This window comes from Salvelinus alpinus, chromosome 8 (assembly GCF_045679555.1).
Source record: "Salvelinus alpinus chromosome 8, SLU_Salpinus.1, whole genome shotgun sequence".
Taxonomy (NCBI): domain Eukaryota; kingdom Metazoa; phylum Chordata; class Actinopteri; order Salmoniformes; family Salmonidae; genus Salvelinus; species Salvelinus alpinus.
The window spans coordinates 35,441,849-35,461,400 of NC_092093.1; the positions used below are offsets into that span (position 1 = coordinate 35,441,849).

At 43.2% G+C, this 19,552-nt stretch overlaps 2 protein-coding genes across 9 annotated transcripts in view; one reads left to right on the forward strand and one right to left on the reverse strand.

The window, feature by feature from the left end:
* Window positions 1–19,552, forward strand: part of LOC139583043 (monocarboxylate transporter 10-like) — a 55,293-nt gene that overhangs the window by 22,356 nt on the left and 13,385 nt on the right. The window contains exons 2-3 of the mRNA XM_071413733.1: window positions 14,173–14,317; window positions 15,485–15,914. Of these exons, the coding sequence (XP_071269834.1) occupies window positions 14,173–14,317; window positions 15,485–15,914 (575 nt within the window). The remainder of the gene's footprint in view (window positions 1–14,172; window positions 14,318–15,484; window positions 15,915–19,552) is intronic.
* Window positions 6,630–11,347, reverse strand: LOC139583044 (putative nuclease HARBI1). Of its 8 annotated transcripts, XM_071413741.1 has the most exons (11): window positions 9,972–11,343; window positions 9,612–9,682; window positions 9,348–9,524; window positions 9,196–9,257; window positions 9,027–9,113; window positions 8,898–8,939; window positions 8,656–8,829; window positions 8,541–8,576; window positions 7,888–8,442; window positions 7,495–7,606; window positions 6,630–7,400 (listed from the first exon to the last, which is right to left on the reverse strand). In XM_071413741.1, exons 1-8 carry the CDS (start codon window positions 10,127–10,129, stop codon window positions 8,541–8,543), a joined length of 807 nt encoding a protein of 268 aa, XP_071269842.1. In that variant the 5' UTR covers window positions 10,130–11,343; the 3' UTR covers window positions 6,630–7,400; window positions 7,495–7,606; window positions 7,888–8,442. The 8 variants fall into 8 exon arrangements, with proteins under 8 accessions (XP_071269842.1, XP_071269840.1, XP_071269843.1 ...); XM_071413739.1 differs by having other exon boundaries at window positions 8,541–8,829; window positions 9,972–11,345; XM_071413742.1 differs by having other exon boundaries at window positions 7,888–8,829; window positions 9,196–9,230; window positions 9,972–11,347.

The window sequence follows — 19,552 nt, forward strand, 5'->3', positions numbered from 1 at the left end:
CTCGCTGCATTTTTCTTTTATCAAGACACCTGCTGGTAACTTGTAACTGGTTAGGACTGCTCATGAGGGTGTGCTAAATATGTCAACTAAGTGGGACTATTATGGGGCTTCATGCATAGCTTTTATTCTTACTCATACGGTTAGGAGTAAAGGATCTCTATTCTCAGCACTTACGACCTAGAGTTCTAGAAGTGTGGCTGAGGTCTCTTCTCCAGCCCTGGGCTGTTTGGTGTCAGGGGAAGCCTGTCCTGACCTGTACCGAAAAGAGAGCTCATTCCATGGCTACCTAGCTAGTTTCCATGTTGCTAGGCCTAGAATATATTATGAGTGGCTTTTTGTTTGACGAATGAAGAGAAATCCTCTGTTTCAACATTGAAAAGTGGTGATATTGGATTCTCTGCTTTGCCATTAGCAGTTACTTTCCATTGACTTCGGTTAATAAGTAGCCAAGTAGCCAAAAGTGTATTTGCTCAATTCAGGTCCTAGCCACTATCTTCCATTAACTAGAACCGTTGGGCGTCCTGTTAAGAAACTGTGTGCAGCTAGCTACTCTTAATGTTACTGCTTACTGTCAGGGAAGAGCCTAGAGGGTGGACAGACACGGACTCACCATGTGAAAAGGACAAACATTTTGTCCTGTTTTCATCCTGGGCTCAGTCGGTGAATAACAGCACTTGCGTAAGCAGAATAACTGCCATATTAGCAAAATCTATTAAAAAAATAAATAATAATTGCTGCTCAGAACTGCTACTCAGTCATTAAATAAATTGCATAATAATCACATGGAAATGATTTAGATGCTATGTAGAGCTATAAATGTCTTCGAGCAAGAGTGTTCATTGACCTCCACTGAAAAGTCCATCAATGTGCCCTCCTTAGTTGCGCAGTGAGGTCTTGCAAGAGGGAGATGCAAGACCAGGGTAACTAAGTGTGGGGGGATTGTTTCTTGGCGTCGGGTAAGGTAGGTCTGGTTGCTGCTGGGTTGACTGGGTTCACCATCCACAGTCTCCGAGCACAGCAGAGGGAGAGAGAGGGGGGGGTTGGGAAGTGAACAGAAGAGACTTAGACCAGCTCTGACCAGTGTCTGTCTCTGTCTGTCAGTGACTGCACTGTTGGGGCCTCCGGCGCTAGCAGGATGTCACCTGGAAAAGAGAGCATCATCCTGATATTACATTTTCAATTTGGAATTCTTCCCTTCGTCTGAAGTGTAAATGCTTTTTAAATGGGGAAAGCCCACAGATGAAAACGGGACAGCAATTTCCTGTTGTCTTTTGTGACATTCTTCTTCGTTTTTGTTCAGTTCGGTCCATGTATTACAGAATGTAGGCTAAAGTGGTATGATGTCTGAGAAAATGTGAGACAGACTCTTAGAACATCCATAGAATGTCTAGGAGTTTGTTCAGTTGGCACCTCAGTACTTCCCTTTGAATGTGGCCTTAACCTGTCTTTTGACTGCACCCAGCCTACGCCAGTATGCTTTACATTTAATCAGGATGTTTACTTCCACAGTGAATATAAACAACTAGAGGTGATTCCGGGATATTAAGCAATAGTTGTCCATTTTCTATGCCACATGCAGTGTGACAGTACAGTGAGATGCTTTTCTTGCAAGCTCTAACCCCAACAATGCAGTAATCGATAACAATGTAATACTAAAAATAACAAGGTAGAACAGAAAAACTAGATATAAGAACATAATTAAGTAAGAATACTATATACAGGGTCAGGTCCAGTACCATATTTACAATGTGCAGGGATACTGGATTGATAGAGGTAGCTCTGTATAGGGGTAAGGTGACTACTCTTAACCAACAGTGCAGTTCAAGAAGAATAAAATATTTACCAAGTAGGCTAAAATAAAATGTAATAATAAAAAGTAACACAATAAGAATAACAATAACGAGGCTATATACAGGGGGCACCGGTACCGAGTGAGTGTGCAGGGGTACAGGCTAGTTGAGGTAATCTGTACATTTAGGTGGGGGAGAAGTGGGGGGGGGGGTGTCTATGGTGGTCTGCTTGACACATGTAGGTATTACAGACTCGGTCAGGGAGAGGTAAAAAAAAAAATGTCAGTGAAGACACTTGACAGTTGGTACGCGCATGCTTTGAGTACACGTCCTGGTAATCCATCTGGCCCAGCGGCTTTGTGAATGTTGACCTGTTTAAAGGTTTTGTTCACATCGGCTACTGAGCGTTATCACACAGTCATCCAGAACAGCTGGTGCTCTCGTGCATGCTTCAGTGTTGCTTTCCTCGAAACAAGCATAAAAGGCATTTAACTCGTCTGGTAGGCTCGTGTCACTGGGCAGCTCGCGTCTGGGTTTCCCTTTTGTAGTCCGTAATAGTTTTCAAGCCCTGCCACATCCGACAAGCGTCAGAGCCGGTGTAGTAGGATTCAATCTTAATCCTGTATTGACGCTTTGCTTGTTTGATGGATCGTCTGAGGGCGTAGCAGGATTTCTTATAAGCATCCGGATTAGTCTCCCGCACCTTGGAAGTGGCAGCTCTAGCCTTTAGCTCGTTGCGGATGTTGCCTGTAATCCATGGCTTCTGGTTGGGATATGTACGTACAGTCACTGTGGGGATGACGTCATCGATGCACTTATTGATGAAGCCGATGACTGAGGTGGTGTATTCCTCAATGCCGTTGGATGAATCTCGGAACATATTCCAGTCTGTGCTAGCCAAACAGTCCTGTGGTGTAGCATCCACGTCATCTGACCACTTCCGTATTGAGCGAGTCACTGGTACTTCCTGCTTTAGTTTTTGCTTGTAAGTAGGAATCAGGAAGATATAATTATGGTCAGATTTGCCAAATGGAAGGCGAGGGAGAGCTTTGTTTGCATCTCTGTGTGTGGATTAAAGGGGGTCTTGGATTTTTTTTAAATCTCTGGTTGCACAATTTCCCTGGTTGCACAATTTGTTAAAACTGATTTAAGTTTGCCTGCATTAGAGTCCCCGGCCACTAGGAGCGACGCTTCTGGGTGAGCATTGTCTTCTTTGCTTATGTCTTTATAGAGTTGGTTGAGAGCGGTCTTAGTGCCAGCTTTGCTTTGTGATGGTAAATAGACAGCTACGAATAATACAGAGTGCGGTCGACAGCTTATTGTAAAGGGTACTCCAGGAGAGCAATACCTCAATTTCTTTAATATTAGACATTGCGCACCAGCTGTTATTGACAAAAAGACACACACCCCCACCCCTCGTCTTAGCAGAGGTAGCGTCTCTGTTCTGCCAGTGGGTGGAAAATCCCGCCAGCTCTATATTGTCCATTTCTTTGTTCAGCCACGTCTCGGGTGAAACATAAAATTTTGCGTTTTTAATGTCCCGTTGGTAGGATAATCTTAATATTAGGTCATCAATTTTATTTTCTAACGATTGCATGTTAGCAAGAAGAATGGAAGGCATTGGGAGTTTACTCGCTTGCCTCCGGCTTCTCAGAAGGATCTCCGATCTACGTCCCCTTTCCAGCGTCTTTTCTTCACGCAAAAGGCGTGGAACTGGGCCTGTTCCAGTGAAAGCATGATATCCTTCTCGTCGGACTCGTTAAAGGAAAAGGTTTCTTACAGTCTGCGATGAGTAATTGCTTTTCTGATATCCAGAAGTTATTTTTGGTCATAAGAGACGGTAGCAGCAACATTATGTACACTAAGTTACACAGAACGCAAAAAAACAAACAAAATTGCACAATTGGTTGGGAGAATTTAAACGTCAGCCATGGTCTTCGGCGCCATCTTGGTTCAGCAGCGGGTATGATGATTGCACATGAGTGGGTGTGTGTGTAGAGTCAGTGTAAATATGTGCATATTATGTGTGTGTGAGCAGATGCTGGAGTGAGTGTTTTGTGTTAGTCTCAGTGTGTTGGGGCCCTGTGAGTGTGCATAGAGACGGTGCAAGAATAAAATACAATGGTCAACTCAGTCTGTGTAGCTATTTAGTTAGCTATTCAGCAGTCTTATGGCATGGGGGTAGAAGCTGTTCAGGATCCTTGTGGTGTCAGACTTGCTGTGCGGAAGCAGAGGGAAGTCTATGGCTTGGGTGGTTGTTTTATTTTTAATGATTTTCCGGACCTTCCATTCACACCGCCTGATAGAGGTCCTGGAAGGCAGGAGCTCGGCTCCAGTGATGTAATAATAGCCTAGTAGCCAAACCGGCTATGCTATGTAATGCAGCTTAAAGTGGAGAATGTTCCTACCAGCTTTTAGTATGTAAGTCTCTGCAATAAGCCCACTCAAGGTACCCATGCAACTCTGCAAACTCCGGTCACTCTGTAAGATGAAATTTCCATAACAATAGTTACTTTTATGATAAAAGCACAACATTTGGCAGAGGGGTAGATTCAATAGATGACTACAAATGCCTGGTTTGCGAAAATCGCCGTATTGTACGTTGCTCGTCCTTATTCTTTTTTTTTCTTTGTATCGGCGTTGGTGCAGCATACATGATCCCAATGTTTGTTCCAAGACGACAGCAAACTGAAAAAGATTGTGCTGATTTCTATTGGTGCATTGGACAATGTTGCGCTCTGTAGTTTAAAAACTCTGTGGATAGTGCTAAAACAATGACGTCATCTTTATGCACATCCTGCAAATATTGCTTTTATCCCAAACTGAAGGATTATTAACCCCACTACTGAGTCTTTGCGTCAGTGACTGTGACAGAACCAATGTCATGGCCTTATGTTTCCATCCCCAGGATTGTCTCTAACACTACCTCTGTTTACTAGCCTGGGGCCTCATTTATCAACCTGTGACTACATTCCTTACTAAATTCGGGCCTACGTGAAGATTCTAGGATTTGCGTGTGCCACAAATTGAGATTTAACTGTCGCACGCAACATAAATCGGAGTCATATTATATTTGGCCGTTTGTGAACAAGCACTACAACCCCGCCTGGGAAAACGCCCTCCATTCACCTTTTTATGGTAACACAAACTTGCTCATTTTCTGTATGATTTGGAGATGTAACTGGGCCATGATAGTTCCTAAAAGAAAGCGCAATGGCAATTCTGATCACATTTCTGTAGAGGCGGAGTGTTGCAGTGACTTTTCCAAACGAAAAGACTAATTGTTAAATATTTTGTTCATCAAAACATGATTGTGTTTCTATCTGCCTTGGTATAGGCTCTGAAATGAAATAGTCCAGGCTATGATGCCGTGCTCCTTATATCGCACAGCAATACTGTAGCCTACGCTTCCTGTCAAGGCTACTGGTCTATTTACTTTCTATCATGCTTGGCTGTTGAATGAGCGATTTTGATAAATGGTAGATTTGAGATTTGCGTGGAGATGCACACACTTTCCGGTCAAGTTCCAACCTTACCAGCCTTTGCTGGAAAACTGGCGCATGCAAGGTTTTAGAGTATTTTTGTGTGCACACAGGCCTTGATAAATGAGGCCCCTGGTCCCAGATTTGTTTGTGCTGTCTTCCCTGCTCTTATTGTTGTTGCGTTGGTTTACGCTGCCTTGCCAATCTGGTACCAGGCTCAGATCTCCTTAGCAGCTGTTTCCTCTTGACAATGACTTGCGTTATCTGTTCCTCTCTTAAAACTGTAGACTGCCACATCTGTTGGTAGTCACCCTCCATGCTTAGGACAATATCAGTTGGTTTGAGTTCAAGTTTATTTACATTTTTACAGGGACAGTGCACATTAATCAACGTTTCAGTAAAAGTGACGGTTTTAACCAGCCGGCTAATTTTACACCACGGTCCCAGGGCAGGTTATTAAAAACGATAACAATACAGACAAACAACGAGCAGTGAGCACATGCAGCGCAACATAGGACAAGCAACACGTAGACTTGTTTTTGATAGCTCGGAAATATTTGTTGTGTATACTCTTCACGTTCACTGATGTGGGGCCTAGTCTTATCTATGGCGTTATTATCGACACCTGGGGCCTGTTGCACAAAACTAGGATAAGGGATTAAGCCAGGATATCTTGGTGATCCTGGCTCAATTGATCCGTAATCCGGTTGCACTAAAGATGGATAGGGGGCAGGAGGATATGTTATGGTATAAATTACCATGGAGATTTATTCTGTGGAGCTAGCCTGCTCCAGACCAGGCTAAATTCCAGGATCTATTTAATCTCATCCCTAATGTCAGTCAGCAGTCACCACAAATGGAAACCAATAGTTATTTCACTGCTCACTATACATTGTTATCACATATAACTAGACCCACTGTTATTATTTAAACGTTTGTGATCATTAATTTCAATGATTTTGGATAAAAAATGATTTTTAGATGATGTTGCTATCATTAGATAATTTACAGTTTCCCATAGACTATAAGGCTATATATAAAATGATAGAATATTAGGGCCACAGAGGGGAAAAAAAACACAAGTCATAATATTGTAACCAGTTGTTTTAAAGGAGGACAGTTGTTAAAATGACAGATGTGGGGCATTTCGTGAAATTGTACTTCAGTATGGTTTCATAAACAAAGACATGCTGATGTGCCAGAATATTAAGTATCACATTGTCATAAGTATCAAAACTGTAAAAACAATATGTAGCTTTTCTGCAGAAAGAACCAGCCTCATAAATTTATGACTTTATCCTTTTTCTTCAGTGTGGCCCTAGTACTCTGTCATATAAACAAATACACATTCCATATGAATATAAAAACACAATGTGTAACATTATGTTCCTTTATTGAATAAGGACAAAACAAAGCAGGTAAACCATCAGCTCCTTTCGAAACTGAAGTCACAGTGACTCTACAAGATGGAAAGCACAGAATCCAAGCATATTATACAAAATGATACATACACATTCAAAGGTCTGTATATAACACACCCTGCATGTCTGCACACTAAAATAAATGCAGGACAAATCCATACACATCAACTGAACAGACAAATGAATGGATGCAGTAGCCTCCCTGCAGCCTTGTATTACACACAGTATACCGCACAAACATCATAAGAGGCCAAATTCGTCAAAAAACGAACCCAAAAAAAACCCAATTCCTCTGCCACCGCAGGACATATTTAACCAAAATTGAAAGCACACATACTAACTAAAATAATTCAACACATATTGGTCCCTCAGCAGCCGACCACTGTCGTCATCAGGGAAGATTGCCGGATTGTCCCAGTCCATGGCTGGTGGCACTCTGGGGGCCCTCTCCTTCCTCAGGCAGGCCACATTGTGGAGGACAGCACAAGCCACAGTAATATCACATGCCCTAACAGGGCTGACCCTTAATTTGTGAAGGCAGTGAAAGCGTGCCTTCAGGAGGCCAAAGGTCATTTCAACTCTGGCCCTGGTCCTGGCATGGGCATGGTTGTAGGCCTGCTGTGCTTCCTGGGGGTCTGTGAAAGGTGTCAGGAGAAAAGGCTGGCAGCCATACCCCCTGTCTCCCAGCAACACACCAGAGAATTCACCTGTCAACACAAAATCTCATCATTACTACCTCATAAACACAGTGATATTCTTGACACAGCCATGATGGTTATAAATAGGGGTTGTGTGGCTTACCTTGTGATAGGCACTGATAGATTTCAGAGGCCCGAAAGATTCTGGAGTCATGGACTGAGCCAGGCCATTTTGCCACAACATTGCTGATCACACAGTCAGCATTGCAGACCATCTGAAATCATAAGATGAGGAATATTACACCAATCAATGCACATCACTGGCAATGCAGAGTGTTCGTCAATGGACAATATCAAAAAGTTATGTTCACCTGAACATTAATGCTGTGAAAGGATTTCCTATTCACAAAATCGGCCTCATGGGCACCTGAGGGGGCTTTTATCCTTATGTGTGTGCAGTCCACTGCACCAATGACATTGGGGAAACCTGTCACACAAAGTAATGAGTATCCTACTATGTGTTAACAGTTGTCCTGTAATTTGTAGATCCTCTTACCTGCAATCCTATAGAACTCCTCTTTGATGTCACAGAGTCTTCTGTGGCCAGGGAAGGAGATGAAGACATCTGCTAATGCTTTGATAGCCAGACACACACTCCTTATTGTGCGGCAAATTGTGGCCTTGTTCAGCTGTTCTGCATCCCCCACTGAGTACAGGAAGGCTCCACTAGCAAAAAAGCGCAAGGCCACACAAACCATTTGCTCCACACTCAGTGCATGGCTCCGTGCAGTGCGGTGCTTAATCCTGGGACCCAGTAGTCTGCATAGATACCTGATGCCATCTGCAGAAAACCTGTATCTTTCATATAGATGGTCATCAGGGAAGGCCAGTGGGTCCAACCGGTCCCTGAAGACCCTTTCTCGCCTGAAGGCTCTCCTCAGCACAAGTGCTTCTTCATCCACCACATCTCGCACGAATGGGCATGCCATTGTCAGAGCAGAAAGGAACACACAATTTTGGGCCTTCATATAGGCTAGTGGCCACACCTGGTGCTGGGGGGGTGGGCAAAAGAGGGCGATGCCTTATAACGATGACTTGGTTGTACTGATTGCTGGGAAAATAAAAAAAACCTTAGAAAGATGCCACCGTCCTGTGTGCTCACAATAAGAGCTCATATGTCATGGCTCACTTGACTTTACGAGAATATACCTAATTTTTATTTTGAGCTGTGTCATCTTCTTGGAGCTGGGGGAGGAAAGAAAAATAATGATTAATACATTTGTGTTACAGTTAGCATACAGTGTACATTGAAGGCATATCTCACCTCCCTCTCAAGTTTTTTTATTTCAAGGTCCAGTTTCCTAATTGTCCTCTTTTTTATTTCGGACTCCAGTGCAAGATTTTCCATCTTTTTCTTCTTGTACTGAATGTCTATGTCTGCCAGTTCTATTTGGCGCCGGAGGTGGTTGCCATACAACTTTCTGATAGCTTGTGAGCTCTGTGAACACAATACAATTAGCGCAGCTGGAATTTGGCAGGATGTGGTGTCCTTTTATTAATACGCACTATGTTGCCAGGCTGGTTTTCCCACTGTATAGCATCTGGGTCCTGTAAAAGAAATTAGATTTTTTGATTTTGATGAGGACTCCTCACCATTGTAGAGTAAATAGTACTTTCACAGTCTTAACATGATACCTCATGCCTTCTGGAATCCAGAGAGATGGTCTCCTCCTCATCATCGTCTCCATCATGTGCTGTTGCTGCTGCACTGGGGCCTTCACCCTATCACATTTAATCGGATTCATATTGAAGCTAGTAGACAAGACATGCCAGGCCTACAGTATGCCTTTGATGGAGTACTCACTGGATCAGCATCGTCTGGTGCTTGTGCTGGTGGCTCTAACAGGAACACAGTGCTGCCAGACACTGCAAGGCAATAGGTAAACCAAAGTCAGACAGTCCAAATTGAATCAATATGAATGTGGTTGTATCCCATGTAGAGATGGAAGGACATACCTTGAATGAAGCGGGTGGCATCTTGGGAGGAACCTATGCTCGTCTCTTTCCCCCCAGGGATCCCCTCTAAGACGGGCCTGCCTTTATTTAGCTCCAAGGCCATGTCCTCTGCTGGGGTAAGGTCAGCCTTTGGTGACCCACCACCCGTGCCTTGTCTGTGGGTATTCTTTTTCACTGCTAAAACAGTACAGACAATGTGTGAGCAGGCACCTTCTGGGTACAATATATGCTTGTGCTTTGTTAAATATTAGTCAGGGACCATACCATTCTGCAGAATGTTCTTGTATTTGATTTTGACCTGCTGCCATGTCCGTTTTGGCCCGTTCATGTTTAATCTACACACACACACACACACACACACATTTAATGGAGTCACACTGCAAAAAATTACTTGGTATTTTTGTCTTGTTTTCAGTAAAAATATCAAAAAATTTATCATAGCTTTATACAGTGTGATGGAGTTACTTTACACAATTTCACTCATATCTGCAGTGCATTTCAATTAAAAATTTAACCGTTTCATAATTACAGTACAACTGCATTTTTGGAGATGTGAATTAAATATTTGAATTGTAATTGTGATGTTTCAGCGGAGCGGTGAGTGTGTAATTGTGCACTACTTACGCATTCAGGCGGTCTGCAATACTTTGCCACGCTTTTTCTCTTTGCTTTATCACTGTGGCGGTGTTGCCTTTCTTCTTAATTATATCTTTTACCTCCTCGTATGCCTCCATGAGGATTTGTGCTTCCGACGGGGAAAAGTACGCGGCTCTAGTTGCCATGGTAAATCAGTTAATCTGTGATCTGTGGCGGGGTCTATTTGAGTGAGCCGTGAGCGCGCACCTATCCAGGATTGGTTTCACCTGGCTTAATGAATCCGTGTCTGCTCATCCTGGCTTGGTCTTTGTGCAACCAATTAAGCCTGGACGCACATGTTTTGGCTTCATTGAGCTCAGCTGAGTCATTTATCCCGGATGTCTTAATTCTACTTTTGTGCAACAGGCCCCTGGTGATTTTGCACGGTGACGGATTGTCATCACAAGCTTGATCTATTTGTACAATCTGGAAAAATAGAATTAGCCTAGCAGGCAGCCTGCGGAGAGAAGGGATTCCTCAAATGGAAAAGAAGAGGTATGACCAAGGCTCTTCCCCCTGGGTGGAATGGAAAAGAGAAATCCGAGGCCTTTAAACTTGGAATCCGTAATGGTGAAACAGCCACGTCCGTTTGCGATATTACAACAACAACAAACCCAGTTTTTTTTCTCTCTCCCTCTGACACCATTGCACGTGTGATAGAGCACAATATGTTCTGGAATTTTGTTTATAATGTTACGCGGCTCTCCTCAGCGCGGCAACATAAAGGATAACAGTGGTGGGGCGGCCAGTGTCGCTGTTTCCCCACTACTACTGATTCAATCTTTAAGGCAGGGATTGACATTCAGGTCTGAAAATTATTTTTGGGTTGCCCTAAGATTATGATCGGTTAGGGGTTTGATTCGGAGATATCAGCACGGGAGTTCTCTCAAAGCAGGCTCAACTTGCCGTAAATGGTCTGTCCTTTACTTATACAATGGGGAGGAACCAGAAAAATCATTAACAAAATTGCCGGGGGGTGGGGTGTGTGTGTGTGTTCTTCCACTGCCGTTGGGAGAGGAAAACCAAGCAATCTCATGTTTACTTATTTCCTATGATAAGAATAAAGGCAGGAAACAATATTTCTTCAGCTCCATGCTGTGTTTATTTATTCCAAGGAGGGATCCTAGAGTGAGGGTTGTTATGGCCATGGTGGTAGACTAAGGTCTGCTGGGACCCAGATAGAGATCAGACAAGCAGAGCAGCTCCATGGGTCTATATGTCGGCTAAGACCGGTTCACACCTCTATTAGCCTTTTGTTAGTCCCTGTAGTAATTTACCTGCACAGTAAACAAGAGGAATAAGTACATTCCACACCGGGCACAGACATCAGTTCAACGTCTTGTTTAAATTTACATTTGGTTGAGTTGTCAACTAATGTGAAATCGACATTAAAAAAAAAATCACAATGTCAGTGGATTTAAATTAAAAGTTAGGTGAAGGGGGAAAAAGACAAAATGCCACTGACTTTGCAAATCCCAAAACTTTTCCAGGTTGGTTCAATGTCATCACAGATTTTTTTTTGGGGGGGGGGGTTGAAATGACGTGGAAACAACGTTGATTCTATCAGTTTTTGCACAGTGTGTTCTCTCTTTTGACATGTATTTAGGTGGTTATTCTGATCCGGGAATATCATTATTCAAAAGGGCTGATATAACATAGGCCTAAGCTATATGTTTGTTTTTTTTTGTCATGAGGAACTGTAAGGGTTATTTTTCCGTGTCTGTTAGAAGGATATGGTGTGTATTGTGTATTTGGTGTTGATATAAGACTCAACTGTTTTCCTGATCAGCGCTTCCTCTTTCCTCAGTCGCTCTTCCTGCTCCTTTGTCCTACTACTAGTGCTCTTCACTACTGGTCTGGGTGGTGCTACATGTTTAGATCAAGCCCCTGGAAAACTCTAGTTCACTGTATTCTCTAATACGTTGGTTAGGATTCAGATATTAAGGTCACTCAACCTCGTCTTTTAGGACTGTCGTGTGTAGATTAACATGGCCTATTCCATAGGATCAATCTAAGTAAATTTTACTTTGAACCTTTTCTTTAACTAGGCAAGTCAGTTAAGAACAAATTCTTATTTACAATGACGGTCAAACCCTAACCCGGACGACACTGGCCCAATGGGACTCCCAATCACGGCCGGTAGTGATACAGCCTGGAATCGAACCAAGGTCTGTAGTGACGCCTCTAGCACTGAGATGCATTGCCTTAGACCGCTGCGCCACTCGGGAGCCCAAACATATCCTCTGGTTTAGACCAGAGGATGTGTTTGTTTAGATTTTTGTCCTCTGAGCTCTGTCCTCTGAGCATTTAACTAATTAACTCAGAAATGAAGTGTAATGCAGAAAACTATCGAATGTACAGTACCAGTCCAAAGTTTGTACACACCTACTCATTCAAGGGTTTTTCTTTATATGTACTCTTTTCCTCACTGTAGAATAATAGTGAAGACATCAAAACTATGAAATATCACATATGGAATCATGTAAGTAACCAAAAAAGTGTTAAACAAATCAAAATGTATGTTGGATTCTTCAAAGTAGCCACCCGTTGCCTTCATGACAGCTTTGCACACTCTTGGCATTCTCTCAACCAGTTTCACCTGGAATGCTTTTCCAGCAGTCTTGAAGGAGTTCCTACATAAGCTGAGCACTTGTTGGCTGCTTTTCCTTCACTCTACGGTCCAACTCATCCCAAACCATCTCGATTGGGTTGAGGTCAGGTGATTGTGGAGGTCAGGTCATCTGATGCAGCACTCTATCACTCTCCTTGGTCAAATAGCCCTTACACAGCCTGGAGGTGTTTTGGGTCATTGTCCTGTTGAAAAACAAATGATAGTCCCAATAAGCGCAAACCAAATGGGATTGCGTATCTCTGCAGAATTCTGTGGTAGCCATGCTGGTTAAGTGTGCCTTGAATTCTAAATAAATCACAGACAGTGTCACCAACAAAGCACCATCACACCACCTCCATACTTCATCGTGGGAACCACACATGCAGAGATCATCCATTCATCTTCTCTGCATCTCACAAAGACATGACTCCTCAGACCAAAGGACAGATTTCCACTGGTCTAATGTCCATTGCTCATGTTTCTTGGCCCAAGCAAGTCTCTTCTTCTTATTGGTGTCTTTTAGTAGTCGTTTCTTTGCAGCAATTCGACCATGAAGGCCTGATTCACGCAGTCTCCTCTGAACAGTTGATGTTGAGATGTGTCTGTTACTTGAACTCTGAAGCATTTATTTGGGCTGCAGTTTCTGAGGCCGGCAACTCGAATGAACTTATCCTCTGCAGCAGAGGTAACTCTGGGTCTTCCTTTCCTGTGGTGGTCCTCATGAGAGCCTGTTTCATCATAGTGCCTGATTTGTTTTTGCAACTGCACTTGAAGAAACTTTACTAGTTCTTGAAATTTTCTGTATTGACTGACATTCATGTCTCAAAGTAATGATGGACTGTCGTTTTTTTGCTCATTTGAGCTGTTCTTTCCATAATATGGACTTGTTTTTTTACCAAATAGGGCTATCTTCTGTATACCACCACTACCTTGTCACAACACAGCTGATTGGCTCAAAAGCATTAAGAAGGAAATAAATTCTACAAATGAACTTTTAACAAGGCACACCTGTTCATTTAAATGCATTCCAGGTGACTACCTCATGAAGCTGGTTGAGAGAATGCCAAGAGTGTGCAAAGCTGTCATCAAGGCAAAGGGTGGCTACTTTAGAGAATCTCAAATAGAAAATATATTTAGATTTTTTATTTTTTTGGTAACTACATGATTCCATATGTGTTATTACATAGTTTTGTTGTCTTTACTATTATTCTACAATGTAGAAAATAGTAAAAAAATAAAGGAAAAACCCTTGAATGAGTAGGTGTCCAAACTTTTGACTGGTACTCGTATGTGTACATAAGCCTATAGGCTTAACATGAACCTATATGGAGGAAGGTTTTACTTACTCACCTCTTTTCTTTGTTGCCATGCATTGTTCATAGTAATTCGTAAAACCTGACTTTTAAAACGTTTGTTTAGCGGGGCAGCCAGAAGAGGAGTGCCTCGCTTCACCTCACACTCCAGCAACATTTCCCATGTAACAACAAAGCCTGTGTGAACAGTTAAATACTGCCGTTATTGTTCAGATACTGTAATGTAACACGTAGCCTAACCCTCATATCTCTCTCTGTCCTGCAGCTTGGGTGGGCTCCCTCTCCATGGGGATGATCTTCTTCTGTTCTCCCATCGTCAGCGTCTTCACAGACTTGCTGGGCTGCAGGGTGACAGCCGTGGGCGGAGCCGCCGTGGGCCTGGTGGGACTGCTGGCCAGCTCCTTCGTCACGTCAGTACTTGTATAGCTACCCTCCTCAACAACCATTCTGATGTGTTGTGTCTAAACGCTGTCAGGTGTTGGTGTGCCAGGGACTTTTTATACGTGTGTGTGTGATAAAGAATGTACAGGAGCTCAGCCTGCTCTCAGGTCCTCTCTTTCTAGACATCTCACGAGATGGCACAATACCAAACTCTCAACCATTTTAATCTACGTACATGCATACATACACTACTACTACAATAATAATAATAGTAGTTGGCTCCGTGTCAGTCAGTAAGGCTATTGCCTGACTTTGAATAACACCTAGACAACCCCCTCTGGATCTGTTCTCTGGGTGGTCTTTAAAAACATCATTTGTCACACTCAAAATATCTCTAGCTTTTTCAAAACCCATGATCTGTTTACTAAATTAAGGGAACACTACTGCAGGTGACATCACTGGGTCAAAGTAGAAGTACAGTGAAAGTATTGTTAAACGCAATAAATTAATACCACAGCTGCGTTTTATCTAGGGTTAGCCCTGCAGTGGCGTGACAAGTGAGTAAACATTAGCGCTCTTGTCTTGGTGATCGTAGCACTCTGAGAGACCTGTCATTAGTGCTGGCCTGGAAGCAGCTCCAACTCACCCCTGACCTCTCTCACGGATCTATTTATCCAGGATTAGTGATGTGCTAACGGTAACCCTGGTTAGAGCGTTGGGCCAGTAACCGAAAGGTTGCTAGAGCGACTCCCTGAGCTGACAAGGTGTAGTAAATCTGTCGTTCTGCCCCTGAACAAGGTAGTTAACCCACTGTTCCTAGGCCATCATTGTAAATAAGAATTTGTTCTTAACTGACTTGCCTAGTTAAATAAAGGTAAAAAAAAAAAAAAAAACGAGGACTGGGAAGTAAACAAACACTGTCAGCATAGTGAGTGTACACACCCTGGGAGTGAGGCTGTAACTGATACCCTCCAGGTGTTGGAAGTTGGACCAGGCTAGCAAGTTCACAGCAGCTCAATTATCTTCACCCTGGTGTTTGGTTCAAGTCAGACTTGAGAACTTGTTTTGCTAGAACCTCTGAGTCAAGTTCATAGAGCTTGTTTTTTTTTCTGTGTGTGAAATTTTAAGCAGGTATAAACATGACTGTGGGGAACTCTCATCCTATCCTGTCTCTCTTCTACTCTCTGAACCCACAGGTCCCTGGGTCCCATGTACTTCACCTACGGCATCGTGTTCGCCACCGGCTGCTCCTTCGCCTACCAGCCCAGCCTGGTGATCCTGGGACACTACTTCAAGAAGCGCCTGGGCCTGGTCAACGGCATCGTGACGGCCGGCAGCTCTGCCTTCACCGTCACCCTGCCCTTCCTCCTGTCCGGCCTGCTGGAGAAGGTGGGCCTGCAGAACACAATGAGGGTCCTCAGCATCCTCATGTTCATCCTCATGCTGGCTGGGTTAACCTACACTCCCCTGCTGCCCAAGCCTGTCAGCAGCAACAAGCCAGGCAGCCGCTGCCCGCCCATGAGTAAGGTGTTCAACGTCAACATCTGGAAGTCTCTGGGCTACCGGATCTGGGCCTTCGGCATCCCGGCAGCTCTCTACGGATACTTTGTGCCTTACGTTCACCTGGTGAGTTGTGTTGTTTTTCAGTAGTGATGTGTACTATTGGTGTGTGTTTTGTTTTCATTACTCCGGTCTCGCTGTGTTAAAGGTTACTGACATGTGGCAAAAAAAGAACAGAAGTAGAAACGCAGCATAGAAACGTGGCAGTGTGGAACATGTGGGGTTGATTTCGTGTCCACTGTCCATCATATTCTCTATTTCTCTCATGGTGTGTTTTGGACATTGGCTCTGGGTAACTCAGTTGACAGTAATAGCCAGGGGTTATTGGTTAGTAGATCTAGAGCAGGGATCTCTGCCAGTAGCTTGCTGCCCACCTATGAGTAGCTCGCCAAGCAATTCTGAAAGTACATTAAAAAAAAATCTCATTTGTTCCATCCCAAACTGTAAAAAAACCATTATCCTACCCCTAGTTAACCACTATTGGCTTAAAATGCCAAACGTAACACAACATCTGCCAATACATTTCCATCAATGTTGCCTCTCGGTTTGGTGCCCACATTTGTTTATGACGCCGTATGTTGCCAGTTAGCGACGCTAATGATAACGTCTTGTGGGTAGACCGAAAGACTTTCCCCAAAAACCTTTACAATTGAATGTAAACCTCAAAGTAGGCTTACCTGACTGAACTATAAATCATGATCGCTCTGGATAAGAGCGTCTGCTAAATGACTTAAATGTAAATGTAAATGTAATGATTTATTTGTATCAATTGGGTGGCCATTTTTCTACAAACAGTGCAATGATGTGCTGCAGAAGTAGTCCTAACAGCAGAAACATCGCTAGACCATCATCTTCTTTCACATTTGCTCACAAAAAAAAAGAGAAATGTGAAAAAGGAAATTGCCCCACTGTCTAGCCCTATATACAGTGCATTCGGAAAGTATTCAGACCACTTGACTTTTTCCACATTTTATGTTACAGCCTTATTCTAAAGTGGTTTAAAATTGTTGTTTTATTCTCCCTGTAAACACACAATATCCCATAATGACAAAGCGAAAACAGGTTTTTAGACATTTTGGCAAATATATAAAAAATTGAAAAATATCACATTTACGTAAGTATTCAGACCCTTTACTCAGTACTTTGTTTAAGCACCTTTGCCAGCGATTACAGCATCAAGTCTTCTTGGGTATGATGCTACAAGCTTGGCACACCTGTATTTGGGGAGTTTCTCCCCTTTTTCTCTGCAGATCCCCTCAGGCTCTGTCAGGTTGGATGGGGAGTGTCGCTGCACAGCTATTTTCAGGTCTCTCCAGAGATGTTTGATTGGATTCAAGTCCGGGCCTCACCTGGCCCACTGAAGGACATTCAGAGACTTGTCCCGAAGTCACTCCTGCATTGTCTTGGCTGTGTGTTTAGGGTCGTTGTCCTGTTAGAAGGTGAACCTTCACACAGTCTGAGGTCCTGAGTGCTCTGGAGCAGGTTTTCATCAAAGATCTCTCTGTACTTTGCTCTGTTCATCTTTGCCTCGATCCTGACTAGTCTCACAGTCCTGTTGCTGAATAACATTCCCACAGCATGATGCTTGCCACCATACTTCACCGTAGGGATGGTGCCAGGTTTCCTACAGACATGCCGCTTGGCATTCAGGCCAAATAGTTAAATCTTGGTTTCATCAGACCAGAGAATCTTGTTTCTCATGGTCTGAAAGTCCTTTACGTGCTTTTTGGCAAACTCCATGCGGGCTGTCATGTTGCTTCCGTCTGGCCACTCTCCCATAAAGTCCTGATTGGTGGAGTGCTGCAGAGATTCTCCCATCTCCACAAAGGAACTCTGGAGCTCTGTCAGAGTGACCATTGGGTTCTTGGTCACCTCCCTGACCAAGGCTTTTCTCCCTCGATTGCTCAGTTTGGCCGGGCGGCCAGCTCTAGGAAGAGTCTTGGTGGTTCTTGGACACTCTCTGCGCTCTGCGCTCTACGGACAATGGCTTAGTGTTATATCTGACATGCACTGTCAACTGTGGGACCTTATATAGACAGTTGTGTGCCTCTCCAAATCATGTCCAATCATTTGAATTTACCACAGGTGGACTCCAAGTTGTAGAAACATCTCAAGGACGATCAATGGAAAGGATCCACCTAAGCTCAATTTCGAGTCATCGCAAAGGGTCTAAATGCTTAGGTAAATAAGGTATTTTTTTTTTATTTTTTTTTGCAAACATTTCTAATAACCTGTTTTTGCTTTGTCATTATGGGGCATTATGTATAGATTGAGTTATTTATTATTTTTTTCATCCATTTTAGAATAAGGCTGTAACGTAACAAAATGTGGAAAAAGTCAAGGAGTCTGAATACAACACACCCCACTACCCCTTCCCACTACTTTGACCCCAACAGATCCTGATCTGGGAGGCTGGAACCCTTCTCTCAAAGCTTCCTGTAGTTCTTCTGCACTGACATCTCTGTTGCTGTTACTACCAATTAAATCATCTGGGATTTCCTTTCCATCTGTGTGTTACAATTAATGACCATAGCTATAAATGCCAAGAAGCCAACCTCCCTAAAGCACAAACTGTTGGGATCACTCTGTAATGGCCGACTACTCACAGGGATCCTCTCAGGCTCCCTCACCCTTTGCCCACCATCCTTTACTTTCGTCACTGCCTCAGCATATGACACTTTCTGCACTGCTCTCACACTGGGAACTTCAACCTGCCTCACTCGCACAGGACATGTCTGATCCCCAGCAATATAGCTACGCCCACAATTGAAACACGTTTACTGATGTGATTTAAGTATTGACATGGACTCAGAACATCCATTTTCCTTGTTTCTCTATTAATAAATCTAATATTGAGAGTAAAAAACTGAAGAAAAAAAATCCCAACCCAGGAAAAATAAAACCGAGAACTGAATTCTGGAAAATACTTAAGATAATTTTACTGGGGCCTGTCAGGTCAAATACTGTTTACTATTATTTACCAGGTATATAGACAGAAAACACATCTATTGCACACCCAGGACCCGGGGAAGAGATGCAGGGTATGGGAGAAGAGAACAATGTGCCTATTCAAAGGCTATAAAATAAATGAGTAGCTTGCGACATGTTTCATTATTTTTTAAAGTAGCTCTCGTGCTAGAAAAGTTTGGAGACCCCTAATCTCGAGCTTCACAAGCACAAATACAAAAACGCACATTATCAAGTGTGGAAGGTCAGGAGAGGGGAAGCCTACACCTCAGCTTTGCCTGTGGCATAATGTCTTTGTATGGCCTCAAGGACCTGTGTCACTGTTTTTGAGCTGGAGTTTTTTTGTTTCCTTCCTTCCTATGGCATGAGAGTTGTTTTTAAACATCTCTCCTGACCTTTGGCCTGTTGCTGCTCAGTTCAACGGAGTACCGTATTGTAAGCGTTTAGTCATAAAGCAACTCATTTTGTACACTGCATGTCAAAATTTGAAATGCTGCTATGATATAGGCTTGTCAGGCCTAGACACACACATCAGTGGTTTTTTCTGTCAGCTTATGTTAAATGTTTGTCTTCAAATGGTACAAAGATATAAAATACAAGCACTGCTTACACATCATATACTGGACTGTTAATCTGTGGTGCCATAACAGTCCTAGATAGATAGAATACTGGTCAGTCTTGTATTTTACTGTACACATTATCCCAAAGACAGTGCCTGTAGTCTCTTCCCACAGTCA